Genomic DNA, 23,115 nt, shown 5'->3' with positions numbered 1-23,115 from the left:
TTAATACCAGTGTTACTACAGGACTAAGTTACAGCACTAACTGATAAGTAAATATTTGTGAATACTTTTGGACTGGTTTTCTAGGTTTTGCTTTTTATCATTTCTTCTCCACTGTATAGTATCACAATCCCTCACAATCCCTCACAGAATCCCTCACAGAATAAGGGGGATTTACAAACAGAATTAAACCATTAGCCTACCTGGCCAAGCATCTGTCTTTTCCAGCCAGTTGCAGCTCTCTAAACTATCAGGTAGGGATATTATCCTGGCTCTGCAAGCAAGATTCTTTATTTTTCAACTGAGGATTGACAAGAGGATACTACTCTGCCAAACTAGGCATCCTGTTGTTGAACACTAATTCATTGTTGTTAGGAGCATTTTTCTGCATAAATTCCATTTTAAAAAATTGGATGTACAACAGCATGGTACTATTTGATATCAAGGTTATTGAAAACATATTTACCAGTAAATGCCTTATAAGAATTAAACAAAATCTAAATATGAATGATATAGCTACTGTGTATAGCTTGAAGGATATACAGAGCCATAATAAAACATAAAGCTCACCCTGTAACCTAGATCTTCAATCAGATTGCAAGAAGCAGCACTAACATTTGTATGCCACATTGTCTCCTTGATACTGCAGCCATACATGAACACATTCTTCTTGCGAGAATGACCATGATAATCACAGTAAACCTACAATAAACAATTTTTGCCAAAATTAAAAATAATGCACATCAAAAAGTTATTTTAACTTGAGCCAGGAAGGTAGGTATAGATTTTTTATGGGTGGGTTTGGGGGGTGGGGCCCCTCCCCCACCCAACCCTGGGGTATGGCCACACATTCCCAAGCCCCGCCCCCAGCATCAGTGCTTATAAAAGCAGTTCTCTGAGGCCGGGGATGGCAGACTCCCCTGCCCTGCCCTGCCCTGCCCTGTCCCCCCCACCACCAAATGGGCTCCCAGCCAGCAGCCCCTTCTGCCCTCCCCTCAGGGCAGAGATGTAGCTAGAGAAAATTGAGCCCAGTGCAAAATCTGAGTTTTGCGGGGGGGGGGGGGCTGGGCAGCCACTGTGATACTGGAATCCACCCCCAAACAGCATCACTTTCAATGGTGTTTAAACTAGAGAGCCCAAATTCTCCTTTTAAATCCACCTTAAAGGGAGAATCTGGGGTCCCCAGTTAAAACAACATTGAAAGTGATGCTGTTTTGAGATGGATTATCCCCCACCCTGAAACAGCATCACTTGCAATGTTTAAATTGGAGACTTCAGATTCTCCCTTTAACTTCATGCCGGAGGGAGGGGATTTAAAAGGAGAATCTGGGGAAATTTGGGGGTTGCCTGCTGTCAGGGGTGCAATTGTTAAACTAGCAGCACCAAACTTTCAGGGTATCTTTAGGAGACTCTCCTGATGATACCACCCAGGTTTGGTAAAGTTTGGTTTAGGGGGTCCAAAGTTATGGACCCTCAAATGTATAGCCCCCATCTTCTATTCGCTCCCATTGGAAACAATGGGGATGGTGCACCTCTTTGGGGAGTCCATAACTTTGGGCCCCCTGGACCAAACTTCACAAAACCTGGGTGGTATCAGTAAGAGAATGTTTTGATGATACCAACCAGGTCTGGTGAAGTTTGGTTCATGGGGTCCAAAGTTATGGACCCTCAAAGGTGTAGCCCTCATCTTCTACTGGCTCCCATTGGAAACAATGGGGGATGGGGGCACCCCCTTTGGGAGTCCATAGCTTTGGACCACCTGGACCAAACTTCACAAAATCTGGGTGGTATCAGTAAGAGACTCTCCAAATGATACTTTCCAGTTTTGGTGAAGTTTGGTTTAGAGGGTCCAAAGTTATGGACCCTCAAAGGCGTAGCCCCCATCTCGTAATAGCTCCCATTGGAAACAATGGGGGATGGGGCACCCCTTTTGAGAGGCCATAACTTTGGACCCCCCAAGCCAAACCTCACCAACCCTGTGTAGTGTCATCAGGGGAGTCTCCCAAAACATTCCTGAAATTTTGGTGCTTGTAGTCTAAAAGCTGCAGCCCCTGCAGGCCAAAAACTGAAAAACACTAAAAAATACCAACAAACCAACAAACGGGGGCCGAGCTTTGGACATGTAATGCAGGGGTTTGAACCCGGGAACCCCCCCTTACCTACATCCTTGACTTGAGCATTTGAAATAACTTTCACATAACTACAGTCAAAAAGAGATGGTTTTTCCCAACCCACCAGCTCTTCAAAATAAATGTTTGATCTCCATCTTGTCTTCTATTAATCTGCTTTGTCTGTTTTATTAATAATAAGTTCTCATGCTATCAACTGATGTAAAAACAAGGAGGCAAGAGAACAAACTGCAACAACATTGGTAGCAAAAGTCAGAGGGGGGAGGCTTACACACGATGAATTTGCCCTTCCTGGGGCACACCCGTATGGAGAGGCAAATCAGCTGGTTCCTTGGGACACCCAGACATGGTGCCCAGTTCTCTGTCTGCGCTTCCGTGCTGCCCTAAGCTACACAGGTGTGGGGGGCATGGTGGGAGCTTCCCTGCTGTGGAACTGACCTTAGTTGGTTTTCACTGCCTGTTTAGCCCCCTTGTGCTGACCGGCCCAGGCTCTGAGATACGACATATTTTATGTGGCATATCTCCGTTTTCCCCATGGGGAGGTATACAGGTAAGTTTTTTTAAAAAAAACTTTTTGGGCTTCTCAAACTGTGGGGTGGTGCTGGAGTGGGTGGCACTATCCCTGATAAATTGTTAAACTGTTAAATTGTTAAGAATCTTCTAGTGATTAATTCCAAGGAAAAATGATGTTAATGTCCCTGAAAGGTCTTTACACTCTACTAGTTGCCCTGGATACATTATTTTCCCTTTGCTGAAAGAAAACATTAGACATGATAGCACCAGGAACCTGTTCTTCATGGGTCTGTCCCATTCATAAGGTACAGCCAGTGGGGTGTAGTAGTTAAGACTGTTTGACTAGTAACTGGAAGACCTATGTTCAAATCCACTCTTGTGCCACGGAAGCTATCTGCGTGACCTGAGGCTAGTCACGCTCAGTCAACCTGATCTACCTAACAGGATTGAGAGGATTTAATGGAGAAGAGGAGGATACTGTAAACTGCTTTGGGTCCCTACTGGAAAGAAAGGTGGGTTACAAATGAATTAAATAAATAAAGTGGCTGATTTTGAGATTTAAAAAGGTGAAAAGCATATTGAATCTTCTCAGCCTCCCTGTAGTTTATGTTCTGGGATTGAAAATGACAGAGTGCAGGGAAACAAGGTGCAAGGAGGGAGGTTTCAGCTTCCGTCACCTATGGATTCCCTTTGTACAGTACAGTTAGGCACTTTCCCCCTTCCCCAACACACAAATCTCTTTATGTGTGAGGAACAAGACAGTCCCCATCTTGCCTACTTTGGACTTCACCCAGACCAAGAACACATGCTTCCTACAACCCACAAGGACTTTAACATTTGCTTCTAATCACTTGAAAGAAGCCTTGTACTTCAACTACATCATTCTAAAGAGAGTAAGTAAAAATATACCTAGTGCTTTTTTTCCTGGGAATATTCACATATGCGACAGCTACAATATGGATGATATTTAAAGAACAAACAGAATGGGATGTGATGGAATGAGTTGCAAAAATTTCTAGGGAAAGATCTGTTAGCCTTAAGTATAACATTTTACAGAATGCAAGGAGTGCCATTTTCATGCAATGATAGAATGACTTTCAGTGAACAGAACAAGGTAAACCAGCTTACCAGTGGCAAACGTTTTATAGCAGACAAATACTGGAGGAGGCCCTTGGCATGATAAATTGTAGGATGCAGATCTGGGTTGGGGTTTTGCCATTGTCTATTCAAGTCCTCCCCGCTTAAAGAACAACGATGGCTGTAGGAAAAATACAATCTTAATAAGATTTCATCAACTTAAAGAAAAAGATTTTCCTCTTCAAATAGATTAATGTACCAATTTATTTTGTACTATGAAAAAATCCCTCTACATTTTATTAGGCAAAATAATATTTTTAAAATGCTATTTTTGCTCCAATGGCTATTGATGGTGTTGCTGGCAACCACAACAACATTGCCAGCCTTCATGTCTTGGTTTCTGACAACAAAAGGTTAGGAGAGTTGGGCAGGACCACATTTAGCAGCAAACCTACAGGAAACAAATTTTGCCAAAATTAAAAATAATGCACATCAAAAAGCTGTAACTAGACCATTTGAAATACCTTTCACATAACTACAGTCAGAAAGAAAATTCTAGAAATAAGATTTAAAATAAATGTGGCAATACATATTTACATATGTTATACAACCATGATGGACAGCACTCTGCTTATTCTGTACCAAAATCATGAAAAATGCATGTCATTCTTATTCTCTTCAGCTTTAGGAAGGCAATCAATCCACTACAGAATGAAGGGTCAGACGCTGGATGATTGTCAACACCTTGTAGGTAGTTCAGTCTTCAGAATGTTCTGTAAACTCTTTTATTCTACCCACTAGATTTTTAAAAATTCCTTATTTATGGTAGTCAAGTATAGTAGTTATGTCTTAGTTAGATAATCTAAGGATGATAATGGAAACATTAAGCCCAAAGATGAGTACAATTCTTGAAATGACATTAAATGCTGGCCCAAATTTTTGAAAGAGAAGACTGCCACCTAAATCTGAAACGATAATGGAGGCTGCATTGAAGGCAACATAAGACAACTCTTTTCTAAAAGAAATGAAGGTTTTTCAATCCACTTCTGTTTCAGTCACAGTTTATCTTACCTTTCTAGGAGGAACAATACTTCCCCACCATTGCCACTTATATACAGCAAAACATTATGTCAGATAGATCTATGTTTTAAGAGGTACTGTAGTCTTCTCCTCAACACTGTAAAGGAGAAATACCCAACCAACTCTGCCTTGTATATGTATACAAAGAGTGCTTCACACAAAAACCTGTCCCTTCAAAAGTGCATATACTTAGGTTAGACAGGGTTGCACTTACCTGTAATTGATGTTCATTGAAGTCTTCTGTGCAGGTACACATTGGGACTGTACATGTGCAGGCTGAGCCATGATGAAGATCTCGAGCTTAACAGTAAAGGGCATTCTAATAGTTGTTGCTCATGTGCACAAGACCAACTGCCCGTCACCCTCTTCCTCAGTTCCACCTGAGCCACAACAAGAACCACTTCCACAGAACTCCAAGTAGGGCAGGAGGGAGGGCATGTGTGTCTGCACAAAAGACCTTGAACATCAATTATAGGTAAAAGCAACCCTGACTTCATCTTCGGTCTTCTGTGCCCTCCCACTTCAGGATTCTACACCTTACCAATCTACACCTTATCAGGAGGTGGGCAGAGTTCTAGATTGGCACTTCACTTCAAACCATCACCAATGATGCTTGTGCCCTAGTTGTGTGAGCATGAACTAACAGGACAGACACCTTTGCCAGGTTACAACACAACATAATTGTGCTCACTATCCATCTTGAGAAAGTTTGCGGAAAGCCCTCTTGCCTCTTGAACCTCCTGAGTGAGAGACAAATGAACCTTATCCCTCCTAAAATCTCTTGTTCTGTGTAAATAAAAAGGTATTGCCTGCCTGACATCCAGACTATGTAATCACCTTTCAGTCTCTGATTGTTGGTTCAGAAAAAATATAGTGTCGTGTGAAATCTTGATACCACTTTTGGTAGAAATTCTAAAGATGGATGCAACACCGCCTTACCATCAAAAACTTCTAAACAGGACAATTCAATACTTAATGCTGCCAACTCTCTCTCCCTCCTTGCAGAAGTTATGGTGCTAAAAACAGGCCTTCATTGATAATAGAGTCAGTGAGTTAGTTACTAGTAATTTAAAGGGTTTCTCCATTAACTGTGGAATAACACCACGACACCGGCCATTGTGGGATTAGTTAGAATTGGTACTAGGGATTACTACTGGTATTGTGCAATCCCTTTAAAAATAACAGTCAAAATCTTACAAAGAGCAAAGCTTGAGTGAACTTTCTTCCATGGCAGTGAAGAAAAAACTGAGGGAGAGGGTGTCAGATGGTTGGTCTTATGTGGTTGAGTGGCAAGTGGGAATGTGACCAATGGTTATTAGAATGCCCTCCACTGTTAAGCTTGAGATCTTCACCATGGCTTGGCCTGGATATGGGCAGTCCCAATGTGGAATTGCATAGAAGACTGATGATGAACTAAGATTGTTGCATGAATGCTGGTTTGGTAATTCACTATTATAATTGTTGCTGAAGATTCTGATGAGAAAGTCCATCAAATGATCAGTACGTCCTATGGCCTAATGTAAGGGTATGTGCTTAGGCCTCTCAAAGGAGATAGGAGTGTTAGTGACAAGCATTTTCCTTAATTCAATTTCTAAATGCAGCTAAAAACTTTAAAAAACTTACTTTCCATTGATAACTCCATCTGGGTTAAGCATTGGAACAATTTTAAAAATATAAGATTCTCGTAAAGCCTGGGCTGTGGGATTATTGCCCATGAGATATTCCAGTGTTCCCTTCATAACCCAGCTTGCATTAGTTTCTCCAGGATGTACACGAGCAGATAAGAAAATATAAGGACGGTTTCCTAAAAACAACATAAAGAAGAATGATACATTCACTGTTGGAAATAACTTAGAAGTGAAGTACTATGAAACTCTAAATAAGATTTAAAAACATGACATACATTCTAGCAATTCAGGTAACTGTTGGCAACATTTTTATATATTAAGAGAATGTATGAACATACAAATAGACATTTATCCACATTCTAACATTCACTGAGTGCAATCCAGGCACAATTAAGCCTTTTGATTTTTCCACCAGTGAGTCACTGAAACAGCTACATACCACCCACTGAAATGAATGAAAATTTAAAATTATTTAATGTTGGAGTGGATCATGCAGATTATACGAACAGCCTACAAACACAGGAGAGCACTGTTTATCAGTTGTATATTGTTTATCAGTTGTATATTAAAATAGCTTTACAAGAATCTGAGATTAGGAAAAAAAACTATTATACTTACTGAACTGACAGATATGTTCATAGTAATGTGATTCTGGCATGGCTGTTACAGTGACTAAAGGACAGTTGTTTCCAGAAAGGGTCTCACACAAAACATCATGGCGAAAATATATCTGCTGAGGATTATATGTAGATTCCAATTTTTGAAGGTGCATCTTTATAAAAACAACAACAACAACTGTAAGCCTTTGAAGAGGTCCTCTTTATGGTGTAATCATTTTAGGCGCTTTCTAAATAAAAATAATTTTGAACATATTTTGAAAACCTATTAAAGTGTTATTAAACTAACTTATCCTAAGTTTGGTTTTATATAGGATAGCTTTTAATATCTTCCATTTTTACCATATTTCCTTCATTATAAATAATGCTTTTAAAAAGATGACAAAACACCCCACCAACTTTAAAGACATCTGAAGTTAGCCAGAAAATTGCTGCACCTGGTCAAACTGTTTTCATAATCTTCTTATAGAAAGGTACAATTAGCTACTAATGTAGTATTAGCGTGAAACACAGCAGACAGATAACTGTATTAAACAATCTTTGGTCAAATTTCTTTTTTTCATAAATGGAAGTCTGGAATGTTAATCTGAGGTATTAACTATAAGACCTGGAACCTCCTGAAGTGTTAAAGCAGCTTTATCTGGATCATGGCAATGAAAGGCCCAAAGGGAAAATCATTTTTCCCGACGGGCTGTAGCTGTAATCACCGTGCAACTGTATTGCTTATTACAAACTTTAGTTCCATTGCTTAGGTCTTGGGAAGGGGTCTTTCCCTTCCTGCCTTTTGCAGGGAAAATGGAATATTCACTTTAAATAGCTTTCTGTGAGTCTTTATGAATACCATAAAGGATGGATCTGCATTAATTATCAACAATACTAAAGGAATTAAAAAACAATTCAAAATAAGGAGTAACAATATTTTGGTTCATAAAATAACAACTCTTTCCTGCAATTTTGTAATTAATTTGAAATTACTTATCAATATTAGTAACTATTAACTGTTAAAGAAATATGCCTACACTTATATATTAAAAGCATAACTACTCTCCAAATTGAATAATGCTTTATACACTATAATACTTAGAATAAAACTCTCATTTTTCTTTAAATTCATGTAGCCATCCTCTATTTGCAAAACTGGTTTCGTTTCACAATACAACAATACAGTTTTTTCCTTTCAGATCTCTTGCAAATAAATGCTTCTCCAAGTAGAAGCAATAGTGGTTTTTGCTGAGGTTGATAGGTACAAAAATACTTCTTTATACCTTTTAGGTAGATTTTCAGGGGAAATACCCAACATAGCTTTTGGGTCCATTCGGAATTTAGTCTTTAATATTTTCTGCACTTCTGTATGGATTAGTATTCAGATTTTTTAAATCTTATTACAAGTCCACCAGGTTTCTCTTGGCATTTCCAGGACATGGCTTTGTATTTTTTGTCCGTTTTAAAATATCTTCTGGGGTCATACACCATCTATAAAACATCTTATACCAAGTTTCTTTCAGTGGTTGACTGGTGGTAAATTCGATTTTTCCCCAATGCTGAAAACTGATGTCTTCTTGAAAATTCCCTTGTGCATTTATTTTATGGGGATACAATTCCTTAATTTGTTCAATTTCAGAACTGTGGTTTAAGTAGTATCTTATAAATGCTTCCTATTTAGTGTTCTTTTCGTTCATCAATTTCTTTGTCAAATTCTGTCATTTTTCTCAGAACACCTCCTGTTGTCTTTAAATTTCTCATTAATATTGAAACAATTTGAAAATTGAATATTTTCCCCTTCTTGCTCCTGAATTTCCCTGCCAATGATTTGATTTTCCTTTCTACTACAATCACACCTTTGTATAATATAGGATTGTTATTCTTTGAGGTGTTCACTTCATAATAGGATTCTATAGGAGACACTAAAGGTGAAGTTGGTATGCGGAGATGTTTATGTGTCTTTATCCTATTCCAAATGTCTTTATGCATCTTTATTTGTATTCCAAAAAAAAACTTTCATTATAACATTTTTCTTTCTGATATGCTTCTTTCAGATAAGATGATTTTTCTGGCCATATATACTTCTGTATACCAGCCTTCAAATTATATGTCTCTAATTTAATTATTCTTTGTCTTGGGTGTTTAATGATAATAAATATCGGTAGCATTTGAAACAAAAATAATTAATTTAAGCAAAACATTCATTTTAATTGCTGGTATTCTTCCAAACCCTGATAATTTTAATTTAAACCATCTTTGTATGACTTCTTTTTTCCCCCCAAGCAACTAAATAAATGTATTTAAATAACATATCCTTATGTCTGGTTATGTATATACCCAAGTATCTCACAGTTTCGGAGTAAACATCACAGTTTGTAAATTCCTGGACTTTCTGTACTTCTTGCTCATTGGAGGATTTAGAATAATCCTAGTTTTATTTCTATTGCTTTTACAGCTAGAAAGAGATCAATAGATCAATTATTTCCATCAGACATTTAACTTATTGTTAGAGGTCAATGATAATTAATACTACATCATCTTCATAGCATTTCAGTTTAAATCCCTCATTATCAACTTGAAATTCTTTAATTTTGAAGTCTTATCTTATTGTGGATTCCATCATTTCTGGTACCAAATTCAATAACAATGGGGATTTCTTTTTCTATCATACTTGTTTTATCATTTTCTAAAAATGTATTAATTGACTATCTTTCTATTTGCTTTTGTACATGGTATGCCAAAAATTTGTCAGGTTTGTTTGCTTGTTCAAACTTTTTCTGTTTTAAAAATGCGGTGTGTGTGTGTTGCATTACCTTTGTTTCAAATAAGTCTAATTGAGTCTTTAAATCTTGATCTCCTTGAATATTTCTTATTCTGTACCTTTTTATGTTTTTCCTCCAAATCTTTTATCCAGTCCTTGATGTTTTCTATCTTTTGATGCTTATCTTTTTTTTTCCTGTTTGGATGCTATGGCAATTAATTTACCTCTCATACATGCTTTGCTTCCATCAATAAATATTTTAATTAAAATCAATTCTTAATTGATTTTAAAGAATTCTTCTAAATCTGTTAGTCATTGTTTTACCACTTCTTTCTGTAACATCAAATCATCAACCAAATTTATTTATTTATTTATTTTTTATTTATTTTTCAGTCTTATAGGACCTCTAACCTAAGGGCTCTAAGCGAAACAGCATAAAATAACAGGTGCCATTAATAATAGACTATAAATAAATTAAGTTAAAAATGCAGCAATTAATAATAAACAATGGACAGCAATGTCCGCAACAATTTCTACTAAACTCTCCCAGAAGTTGGGAGAAGAAGAGTGGGCCCCGCGATGGTACGGGCCCAAAATGTAGGGGGAGGTAAACCCAACAGCGGCCACTCTCAGCCCTCTTTGTCCATGTCTCCTATTGTTCTTAGTAAAGATTTCAAATCATGTAATCTTGTGGAGGTCTGGTGGTAGAATATCTATCTTTTTCAAATGCTTGGCCCTATTACCGTATCTATAACTCCAATTAGTATTAATTCATCCTCCTAGAAATCTAAAATAACTTGGAAGAGTTTTTCAAATAATTTTTCTTGCATTATTGGGGCATATATGTTTATTAAAACACATGCTTTAAGATCTGGCAAATTAAGTTAACAAAAATAAATCTCAATCTAATGTACCTTTGACTATTGTGATCTCTTGATTTTTAATATAGACGACAACACCCCTTTTATTACCGTTTGTTGAAGCTATATATGTGTTGCCCAATTCTCTTAGCCACACAAATATTCATGTTGTGCCTCAACGTGAGCTTCTTGAACACAGATGAAGTATGTACTTATTTCAAGCATTTTAGTTCTCTTAGATGGAGAATTCAAACAGTTGACATTAACTGAAAAAATCTTAATAATCAATTATTCAGAAGAAGAACTGCTGCTTCACTAGATTTTTCTTCTTGTGGGTCGAGTTGGTTCTTTTTGGATGTGGTTCTGTGGTCTTTTTGGGCTGATTCTTTTTGGAGTCAGGTCTGTGGTCTTTGTATTCTACCTTTATGAGTTGCATTACTAATTGTCTGGCTTGTTGTACAGTTTTGTTTTCTCAGTAGTTAAATCCACTTCCAATGAAAATGGAATTCTTTCCTTTTATTCAAAAGTGTGCCTGATAAGTCTTGGAAGATTGATTTCTCAATCTTTTCCACAATAAATGGTTGAAATTGTTGCCTCTTAAGAATAAAATCTTTAGTTTTCCTGTACACAAATTTCACTATATCTCTTGGTATTTTATTTCTTACAGAAAATCTCTTGTTGAGTTTACAAATTTGTTCAGTGTTGAGGAAATTGTGTCCGACTAGAATACAGCCTTCTAAAATTCCACAATTAAGCTTCAAGATCTTTTTTTGCCAATTGTCTCTGATACTCCTCTAAATGCAGATTGTTAACTCTTCCTAGAACTTCAATTCTGTCCGTAAACAATATTCTATAGTCAGTATAACACTCATCTTGGAATTTGAAACAATGAAATTGATATATTATATATACACTGCAAATACTCTCTCTCTCTGTGTATGTGTGTGTGTATATATAGTTATTCCAACTAGTTTTGTTAAGTATAGAATATTATCTTGAATATTAAGTCAACAATGAACAATTCAATTTAATTTCTTAAAAGTGAACATTAAGAATACAGCAAAAAATAATAATAGGATAATAACACTGAGATAGAGTAAATAAAAACAGTAGCTAAAGACAATAGGGATGATACTGGGGGAGGGATCAAATTCTTAAATCAAAAGGGGGAATATTAGTATATTAATCCTGATAAGTACAGTAAGCAAACCAAGTTTAGTATAATTTAAGTATGTTAGAGGGGTCTGAAAAGTCCAATTGTTCAAAATTACATTAAAAAGTTTTTAAAAGATCAAAAGTCAAAAAGATTTTAAAAAGAGCACAAAAAGAGAAAAATCAAAGGTTATTTGTGATCTCAGATACACAAATAACGTATTCAGCAATTCAAGGTCATTTGTCTTCCAAAAGGGTTTTAAAAATTTAAGTTGCCAGCTGCAATCCCAGCAAGTCCACAAGATGGCATAAGATTACAACAATGTATTAGAATAAGTAAGGCAAATTCCAAGAAAGCTGAAAGTCTGTAGTTTGTGTTAGAAAATAAACATTGAGATAATGGCTGATTCTGGTTGCCATGGGACTTTGGCTCAAAAAGAATCAATCCTGTTAAAATGGTATTGAAATGGTATGAAACTAAATAGTCATAAGTAACTTTTAATTCAGCTTCACCTCTCCGTTCTAAAACATTTATATGCATACCTTTCTCTGCCTTGTACCTTGTACCGCATAACCCCCACAACATGCTCCCCAGTCTGTAAGTAATGCATCCAATGTGACCACTACATCATGTAATTTTATGCCAAAGTCTATCCTCCCATCATCCAACCATGTTGTTAAGGACATACATACACTACTTATTCTAAAATTCTTATACTGGGAGTGCTGAGCAGGCCTAAAAAATCCCTACAAACCAAGCTTGTTATCAATCATAGGCAAGTTGTGTGCCAAGCATCTTGCCAACAGACTTACCAACTGGATAGTGGCAAATAACATATTTAGGCCTGAGTAGATTGGATTTAAGCAAGGAGCAACCACCTTGGATCATTGTTTAGTCCTATCTTTTTAAGGTAAGAAATATATTAAGCAGAAATATATTAAACAGAGGGGCAAACTATTCGTAGCCTTTTTTATCTTAAGGCTGCTTTCATCTCTACTGTCACCTATGGAAAAAATGTTATGATCTAGGAATTGATCAAAGGTTGTTACATTTACTTATAAAATTATATCCTGCCAACACCTGTCAAATCAGATATTCCCAAAATGGCAATTTAACAACCAAAATTCCAAATTCCAAAGGAGTCAAACAAGGATGCACTTTAGCCCCTCACTTATTCAACCTGTCTATGATCTTCCAACATCACTAAACTCAGATGATGGTCACCCTCCAAGACTTGATACATGCGCCACCCTACTCTTACTCTATGCTGATGATACAATGATTCTATCTAGAACAAGAAAGGGTCTTCAACGTTATATCAATGCTTTGCACTAATACTATATAAAAAACCATTTAATCATTAATAGTGAAAAAACTAAAATCATGGTCTTTCCCAAAGCCCAGCACAAATGTTCCTGCTGTTGAAAAACTGGTGATGGTAGCAATTGTATTAAGGTATATCTCAGCAGCGCATTTGCCTCTGCAGCTCTTTGCAGCACAGGCTCCCTTATCAGTTCCATCCTCAGTTCCAACAAAACTCTTGGTTCCAGCACTAGCCTCAGTTCCAAAGCTTGCTCCCTGCAAGACGTGGAAAGTGCTGGTGTCTGCTATCTCACTGAAGGCATTCAAATAATAGGTGACATCACTCTAATCAAGCTCTCCAGCTACCGTCTAAGACTGCCTGCTGACTGCTTGGTCTTCACATTTTGTTTTGAGTTCTTGGCTGGTGGTTCTGAGCCTTGGAGCGGACACCTCCCTCTGTCATCTATTTGATGTCTCTGGATCCGGTCAAAATCCTGTCAGAACTGAATCAGTTGACCTTTCATAGGATGATTTTTATTTTGGTCCCTCTGACACAGGGTGCTTCCCCATCACATTCACAGCACACAGTGACTTCTCATACAAGGCTGCTTTTAATTTAGAAGCCCTGTCCACCCTGGCCTTTGTAGGGAACTGCTGAAAAATTTTGCAGACTGGTTCGTTGTGGAACTCTCCCAGGCACAAGAAACAAAGGGTGTATTCATCAGTATGGGTCATTTTGGCTTTGCACTGTACATTTTTAAAATAAACCCTGCGGGGCCATGCCAGCTGCTCTGCCAGTCACCACCCATTGTAAGGAGTGGGGAGAAAACAGCCTAATGCTTAATTGAAAAAGACTTAAGCTCGACTGAACCTTCCTCCATAGCACTGAAGAAGGAACTGGAGAGAGGGCGTTGGGCCATCGGTCTAGTGCCTTTAGAAAGAAACATGCATGAAACCAGAGGCCACTGGAGCACCCTCTACTGTTGAAACTTAAGAACTTCACTTCAGGCTTGCCTTGCATGTGCACACTCCCAATGTGTGCCTGCACAGAAGACCAAAGATGAACCTTAAAGCTTCACACATCAAGAGAGAATGAAAACCACCTACTAGTCCAGCATAAGCTTATGCAAGATTGCACAATAGACATTTCCTCTGACAACCAACATGAACCAGGACAGAAAAACATTTATGCTGATAAAATATCACTCCGATTTGAGTTAGTCATCTCCAGTGTTGTAATGTGCCTGTGCAATGACTATCCCATCAAAGACTCTAGGACTTACAAAATGGAACAGTAAGGAGAGGAATTACTCTGCAAAGCATGTTATTGCCAGATGATTACCGTATATACTCGTGTATAGGTCGACCCGCATATAAGTTGAGGCACCTAATTTTACCACAAAAAACTGGGAAAACTTATTGACTCGCGTATAAGTCGAGGGTGGGAAATGCAGCATCAATTGAGGCATCAGTAGAGGCAGATATCATGGCATCCCACAGGAGAACAGGACTTGTTCCTGTGCAGCGGGCCTACCAGAAACAACTGAACACGTGCTCCTTCATTGTAAAGATTTGGAAGTCTATCGGTTGCTTTTTCTCGAGGCCATCTTGAAGAAATTTTCAGTGAGATCAGACAAGGAAATAGTTTCATACTTGCTTAGTGACCATCATCCCCACACTACTGAATCAGTTGCCAGGTTTTTAACAAAGGCACTTGGATCAAGAGTGAAACCTTTGTGTAAATTTTAGTCAATTGGTTTTAACATAATTTGTATTTTACCACTCTTTATATGCCATTAAAGGTTTTGTATTTGTTGTATTTGTTGTTGTTGTTGTTGAATATTTATTTCAAAGAAAAACAGCAAACTGGCTCTGTAAGTGGAAAAGAGGGTCAACAAGAACAATATGGTATCAACAATAACTTTAAAAGTACAAAAACCTTAGCTCAACCAGCAACCAAGCTAAAACACGAGTTAAAATCCTCCAAAACTGGATTCCTCATCATCATCTGTATGCCCAAATGTAACCCAACTTAGATTTTAAGAGGGATATTATCAGAAATGGAAAATCTACTATTAGCTTCCATTGTAAACAATGGGGGATGGGGCATTCCCTTTGGGGGTCAATAACTTTGGATCCCCTGACCCAAACTTCACCAAACCTGGCTGGTATCATAAAGAGACTCTCCTGATGAGACCAGCCAGGTTTGGTGAAGTTTGGTTCAGAGGGTCCAAAGTTATGGACCCTCAAAAGGGTAGCCCCATCTACTAATAGCTCCCATTGAAAACAATGGGGAATGGGGGCACCTCCTTTGGGGGTCCATAACTTTGGACCCCCTTAACCAAACTTTACCAAACTTGGCTGGTATCATCAGGAGTGTCTTCTGAGGGTACCCTGAAATTTTGGTGCTGCTAGCATAAAAACTGCGCCCCCTGCTGGCCGGCAAAGTAAAAACACACACAAAAATTTAATGACCCGCATATAAGTCGAGGGGAGCTTTTTCAGCATTAAAAATGTGCTGAAAAATTCGACTTATACATGAGTATATACGGTATTTGAATAGTTCCTGAGAATTACCTTTCTAAAGGGTCTAGTCACCAAGATTAGGATCAAAATGATGAAATAAACTTAGCTCATTATTCTGAAATAAGAATTTTGTCATAAATAAATGAAAGAATCATTCTATTACAATCTTGAAGCAGCATGGATACAGATTGTAAAGTAGTCATTGAAGTAAAAAAAAATATAAATATTTATGGATTGCTTCGAGTAGTTACTCAGTAATACTGAGCTTAAGATCAACCTTGTACATTATCAGAAATATACAAAATCAAGGGCATGTATAGAATTAACTGATTCCCTCAACTTTACAAGTATCTCAGATAGTTCCTCAGCTTTACAAGTTATCTCAGATACTTCCTAACAGACTGTGTTTACTATTTAGGATCTTTGTAAAATTATTATACAATACAGTAACATATACTTCAGATACCTAAAGGTATGTAATGAAATCACATATATTAAAATAAATTATCCAAATTTAAATTAACTCACCATCAAAGCTGAATAAGTATATGGATAATGGTAAGCGAAATAGCAAACATCTTCTTTATGTGGGAAGTTGACAGTGAAGGTAGTTGTGTAGTAGGATTTCCCCTTTTGACCACCAGTTGCAGCTGAACTTCTAGAAAAATGATTCCTAAGAACAAAATGTTAAAATTTGCTTAAAATATACAGTCCACCTGGTCTCATGAAATTGAGACGATTTGCTTAAATATTACACCTAGTACAAATTAACAATGATTAACTGACTCAGTATCTTTCAAATGATTAATAGTCTAAATAGGCTTTCATTTATTTACATGATCCTCTATGAACATTATAAAATCATGAAACGGCATAAAAATACTTCAAATTAAACTATAAATCCCCCAGCATACCAAATACTTTTCTTTCCTATCAAATACTTTTCTAGCTCACTAATTTAAAATCTGATTCCAACAATTAACATATGCTTACTTGTAGTAACAAATATCTGTTCCTACACGAATCCACCAGGGTTGGCCATTTAATGCATCTTGAACAGAGTACATGAGAGGCTGCATACCTTCAAGAAAAATTATTATTGAATATCATTGCACATATTCAGCAGAGAACACCCGTCTTTGGTTCTACTCCATTGTGGCATAGGTTCTTTAACCAGAGGAAAAAGGTTATCCAGACCTTTCAAAGACTTAGCACAGAAAGGGTGAGAAAATAACAAACTAGAGTCAAAACCCATATGAAAAGCTGAAACAGCTGCCAAATATACTTTGACAGACAGATTAGTCATGTTACAATCTTTTAAAGACAATAAATACTCAAAAATGAACTGCATGGGTAGAAGTTACAGGATCAACATGTCTGGCATTGGCCCAACTACAAAAACGCCTTCACTTTGCTTCATACAATCTGTGAGTAGAGGGCTTTCTACCAAATAGCAGAACCTCCTTAACCCTAATAGACCAATCGCTCAATGAAGGATCAACCAGGTGGCCTAGCGGAGGGAAGGAATATCATGATGGTGAACTCCTTTGCTAAGAAGCAGATCCTCTGCTTCTGGAAAGAAATACATTCTTTTTGGCCATCCTGTGCAACAGTGCGAATCCAGTATGGTGCTCTAGTATGGTGCTATGAGGATGCAGGACAACCACTCCTCCTTTATCTTGACCACCATTCAGTGTAGCAGGGGAAATGTGGGAACATATACAGAACTGTTCTGCTCCATTTGAACTGTAAAATACTGCCTCAGGACTCCTTGACCAGCCCTGCTCTGTAACAATGGGTCTGGCACTTAACACTGAAGTGAAACAAACAGATCAACGCTTAGGGTTTCCCAAGCGGTTAAGACTGGTTTTAGATTATATTGGTTTAGGGACTAGTCCTGGAGATCAGTTAGATCACAACACAGAGAGTCAGTCAAGTTGTTGCTCATCCCTGATTTATGAACTGCATGCCAGTAAGTCCTGATGTTGTATGGCCCACATCCAAAGTCAACCAGCTTCACTGCAAAGTCAAACTGACTCGATGTCACCCTGTTTATGCAATACTTGGTGACCATGTTGTCCGTCAAAACCATCACACATTTGTCAGTGACAAGGGCTACAAAAGACACAAGGGCATGTCTTACTGGTCTGATTTTGAGAACATTAATATGTAAGTTAGTCTTTCCAACCAACCATTCCCCCTTAGATATAGTTGTGTTCACAGTGAGCCCCCAACCTTGGAGGGGGGCATTGGTAAAAACTTGAACCTCACAGGAAAGCATCCTGAAAGGCACATTCTGTAGCATGTTATCCAACATGCCCCCCCCCACCCAAATTCCAAGGACTTAATAACAGACCAAGGAATGGATAGTAATTTATGTTGAGAGTTAAAATGCCTGAGGAACCAATTTCTCAGGTGGTGGAAATGGAGATAGAGAATGGGAACACTGTCACTGTAGAAGCTATGAGGCCAAGCAGCTTCTGAATGATGAGAGCTTTCTGCTACCTCACAGAAAGGAACTTCTTCACCAAGGCCACTATGACTTGAGCCCTGAGCACAGGGAGAGACACTCTACCAGCCACTGAGTCTAAGGACGCTCTAATAAACTCCAGGGACCGAGAGGGTGTCAAATGTAATTTCTTAGCATTAATTAGGGGGCCAAGGTATCACAGGCCAAAGCGACTTGCGTGCGTACATCCCCAGGTGAGTCCCCCACTATCATCTAAATTTTAAATATACTTGACAACCTAAAGTGGCTAGATAGGCAACCACCATTGCAACATATTTTGTGAAGACAGGTGGAGCCATGGCCAGGCCAAAAGAGAGTACAGTGAACTGAAAAAAACGATCCCCACATTTAAAACAAAGGAATTTCTGGTAATCTTGGCGTATGGACATGTGAAAATATGCGTCCTGCAAGTCCTCTATGACAAACCAGAAATCCCAAGTCAGCAAGGGCAACATATCCAACAGGGACAACGTATGAAACTTTTGCACCTTAAGATACTTATTTAAATTGTGCAAGTCTAAGATAGCACGCTTGTCTCCAGATTTTTTAATCTATCAAAAAATACTGTGAACACAGACAATAGGGAGACTTCAGAGATTGCACCCTTACACCCTCAGTAATCTGTCCAGCTCCTCCAGTAACAAGGATGGTGGTTCCCCTGAAACAAATTCTGACTCATTAAAGGAAGTGATGGAAGACAATTCCAATCTGTAACCATTCTTTATTACTGAAAGAACCCAACTATTAGAAGTAATAGGGGCTGAAACTGAGGGGCGAAACAAGCCAACCAACTAGCAAAAAACGGGCCATATATTTTTGTCATATATTTTGTCATATATTTTTACACTGTTTCCCTGCAGCAGGTTGAGGGGACTGAAAATGCTGCTTGCCTTTTGAAGCAAAATTTCTATTACAAAATTTCTATTCTATTATAGGCTGTGAAAATGGCTGCCTAGAATAAGGTTGATATCGAGACCCCTGGTAATAATAGGAAGCCAACCAATGGTAGAAAGACTACCTGCGGGAATACTTAGGTTTATAAGACTGCAAGGGCTGGGATGTAATGCCCGAGAACTTAGCAGAGGTGTTAGAGTGCTTATGCTTGTGTAATACGCCGTCTGTTTGTTCATGAAATAGATTATGGCCATCAAAGCTTTAGCCAATGGTTGTATGTCACCAGAAATCAAATCCAATAAGGGTGATATTTTGTCCCATGAATAAACATGGTAACTACCCACAATTGCTTTAAAATTCATTATCTGCATAACCAATGAAGCCATAGCATATAATTTTTTGCCCATGTTATCCAGCTTGTGTCCCTCCTTATCTTGAGGAGATGCAGTGGACCCCAACCATGATTTGGATGAGAGTGATTCAGACACCACAGAGTTGAGGAGGAGGTTAAATAGAAACTTGCACCCCTACTTCCGTACCCTATAGCAGTGGTTCTCAATCTTCCCAATGCTGTGACGCTTTAATACAGTTCCTCATGTTGTGGTGACCCCCAACCATAACATTTATCCATTTTACAGATGGAGAACACTGATGCAGAGAGTCTTAGGCGACCCTTGTGAAAGGGTTGTTTGACCCCCAAAGGGGTCCCAACCCCCAGGTTGAGAACCACTGCTATAAAGGTTTTTACTTTTTTTAGAGGAATCAGATAGAGAGACTAGTTTCTCCCAATTCTTCTTGGTCAGAACAATAAAGACCTGGGACATGGGCAGAGCCACCAGCAATTTTGCCAAGTCATAAAGCACATCCATCACAGGGTCATTACATGCAGCATCTTGAGTCTGAAATGACATTTTAATGCATTTGCCATCCTAGTAAGATGCTCTGAATAGAATAAATAGTCCTCAGAAGGGGACACACTGATTGGTTGTCCCAAGTCATCATCTGGGCAAGTTACAGAAGAGTGATCTGAATCAGAGTCACCAAGCACCCCCAAAGGATCAAGTGGCAACAAAGGAGAAAATCTTGGAGACCTGGAGTGACACCTTGAAGCATGACTCCTCCTGTCTTGGTCACTTGACGTTGAATGCTGACACCGAGCAGGTGACTTGCCCGTGACCAATGAAGGGTGATGGAGGTCTTGACGCCCATCTCTGGAACAACTGATGCCTCAATGTCAACCAGTCAGACTGGCGCTGATCAGGAGGAGAGGGTGATACCATCAAAGACCTCTCACGCCAAGGTGATCTAGCAGTGGAGTGACATGCAAGGATAGGTGGAGGGAAGTTCCACGGGCCATAAGGAACCTAGTAGTCCTGAGGACAGAACTCATCCCTCAAATGTAGAACGTGGACCGACTTTAAGAGCAATGAGACTTCAATTGCGATGTCGATTGACTCCAAGGAAGGAAAATCCTATCCAATATTGCTGAAAGTGCAGAGACGCAAGACTGCTGAGTTATCTACAAGGATGACAGCTGTATAACATCATCCTTGAACACCTCTTATTGGTAGCAATGCTCATACACTGCAGCATTGAGAAAAGATGCCCTCACAGTCAAAGTCTTAGAAGTCAAATGAGCACAGCTTTACATAACAAGGGAATGTGTCCTTCTCTGAGACACGGAAGATAATCAGCATGGACATTATTTTTTCCATCTTGCCTCCGCATTTTGAATATTTTTTTTAAACAAAGGTGCCCCTGTTCCATAAACATAGAAAAGGTCAATGGTACCACAAAAAGAAGCAAGCACACACAGAGAGCACTGACAGACATCCTCATCCCATGGCAGCAAAAACGGATGGGAGTGCTCCCTCCTGTCCTCTCACCTCTTGGTTGGTGGAGCACCTGATACATAGGGAAGGAAGGGAGACACTCAGAGAGTTTCTAGACCCTGACAAGTCTTACTGACCCTGATGGAAGTCTTCTACTGTGGCTGGCCCTGTGCATTACACAGACTCATGCAAAGGTCTGCACAGAAGGTCCGCGAGAATAAGAACATTTTGTTACAGGTTCTCCCTTACCACTGAAAATATAGACTCCATTTGTTGATATGTGATCTATCTGCTTGTTTTCTTTATAGCATATGGCAAATGATCATAGTAATGTTCAAAAATTCAATTATTTTGCTCAAATTTTCTTTTCCATAAAGGAAAGAAGGAAAGAAAGAGGTAAATATATTGTCTTCATTTCCTTTCCTTCCACTGTTCCTTAGTAGCATAGGGATTCATAAAGGGTAGGACTGCAGAAGGCTACAGTTAAAAGAGGTCCACAAGACCTATTAGCATTTATGCCTGTGGGTTCTATGAAGCCTAACCTCACAAACTCTAAAAAAACATGTAACTTAGAGGTGAGGTGGGGTAGGGAAAGCTCTTGTATGTCTGAATACAGCCTAATTTTTTGTAACTCATTCTTTTCAACAGGAAAATTAAAGCAGACCTTACCGTAATTGAACTGACTGTTTGACTTTTCACAGTTGATTATATTAAATCGGTAAGCAATGGCTGCCCTCATTCCACTGACTTCAAAGTAAAACCACTGGTGATAATGGTTGCTGTTTATATCAGCATTCAGAATAAGATCATACTCATTTCTAAAGATAAGCAGGAAAAAAGTCTTAAAATTAAATGAACGCAAAATGTTGAAATAAAATAAAAGTGGTGGAAGTATCTTACTTTCTGATCTGAATAACTTTGCGCAAGTTCCCAGATTCAAATTTGGAATTAAACTTCAAAATATCTCCTTCATCTGGCACTGTATAGCTGAAAGACACCACAAGGAAAACAGTAGCATCGTTATAACTAACTCAGCAATAATCTTAGTAGCAGACTTTAAAACCTCTTGAGTACATACCATCAGCCTGGGACGAAAAACAATCTAGTTCTTCCTATTGGTTGTTAAAGGTTTCAGTTACACATACCAGTCTTATTACCTTTATTATCTTCGTCAATATTACCAGTCTTATTACCTTATTATCTTACATGATATTGCTCTAACGGACAACTGGCCGCAAACAGCATCACACTGAAATAACGTTTTATTACACTCTTTTATGTTTAATTACTGCCAACAAAAATTTTGCAACTAATAACATCCTTTTATTCATTCTCAAATAGTAACATCTGGATTAGCCTCTCCAAAGAAACATATGATTTATAAAATATAAACTGCTGTAAAATCTCTTCCTCAAATCCTTCCAAAATTAACAGAAAAAAAGAATATGTTCCAAAGTCTCAATCTGACCATCCCCATACTTACATATTTTATTCAAATCAGAAATATTTGCATAAAGGCCCTCAGTGACCATTGACAGAAAGGTGTTTAATCTAGCAAGTATTCTATAATGGGACACGATTAGCTAGCAAAGACATAGATTAGAAATCGAGGGGTTTAAGCCAAGAGTGGCTGCAGAGCATACATGTGCGTGCTCTCTCACACATACTTCTAAAATCCAAGGATGTCACAACTGACTCGGTTTTTATTTCATATGCATTATCTGGGTTAAAGCCCAACTGCATCCTATTTACAATTACCTTTTTCCAAGAAGACATTGACAAGTTTTTTCTAACAAAGTTTAGCAGCCCCCATTAGACATAATCATCTTTCAGCATCAAATACATTTACCTGTACCTGCTGTTCATCAAGTGGTCTTCTGTTGCAGGCACATGTTAAGACTGCGCATGCACAGAGTCAGCGATGGAAAAAGTCTGAAGCTTCTCAACACGCTAGATGTTCCTAACGACCGTCCCTCCCAATGGTAACATGCCTAATGATGGAATGCCCTCCCTTCAGTTCAATCTGAGCTGCCACCATTCCCATAGTGAGAACTCAAGGAAGGTATGAAGGAAGGGTATGTGTGTCTGCACAGAAAACAGCTCAATGAACAGCAGTTACAGTGCAACTCTGTTTTCATCATCGTGTCTTCTGTGCTGTCCCACACTGGAATATTCCCAAGTTACCCATATAAGAAGGCGGGTGGAATTCTCATTCACTCACTGAAACACAAACTTTATTGAAAAACAAAATGAAG

The 23,115-nt window shown here is 38.4% G+C and overlaps 1 protein-coding gene across 1 annotated transcript in view; it reads right to left on the bottom strand.

Annotated features, from left to right (window-relative positions):
• The window catches only part of LOC125436996 (cytosolic carboxypeptidase 1-like), a 79,609-nt gene that overhangs the window by 7,956 nt on the left and 48,538 nt on the right, over window positions 1–23,115 (bottom strand). Inside the window, exons 4-11 of the mRNA XM_048504370.1 lie at window positions 21,761–21,847; window positions 21,530–21,678; window positions 16,619–16,706; window positions 16,154–16,298; window positions 7,043–7,196; window positions 6,420–6,600; window positions 3,768–3,897; window positions 568–699 (exon numbers count right to left, since the gene is read on the bottom strand). Of these exons, the coding sequence (XP_048360327.1) occupies window positions 568–699; window positions 3,768–3,897; window positions 6,420–6,600; window positions 7,043–7,196; window positions 16,154–16,298; window positions 16,619–16,706; window positions 21,530–21,678; window positions 21,761–21,847 (1,066 nt within the window). The remainder of the gene's footprint in view (window positions 1–567; window positions 700–3,767; window positions 3,898–6,419; window positions 6,601–7,042; window positions 7,197–16,153; window positions 16,299–16,618; window positions 16,707–21,529; window positions 21,679–21,760; window positions 21,848–23,115) is intronic.

The sequence above is a fragment of the Sphaerodactylus townsendi genome, linkage group LG07 (assembly GCF_021028975.2).
Source record: "Sphaerodactylus townsendi isolate TG3544 linkage group LG07, MPM_Stown_v2.3, whole genome shotgun sequence".
Lineage (NCBI taxonomy): Eukaryota > Metazoa > Chordata > Lepidosauria > Squamata > Sphaerodactylidae > Sphaerodactylus > Sphaerodactylus townsendi.
This window is presented reverse-complemented; position numbering and strand designations above follow the sequence as displayed.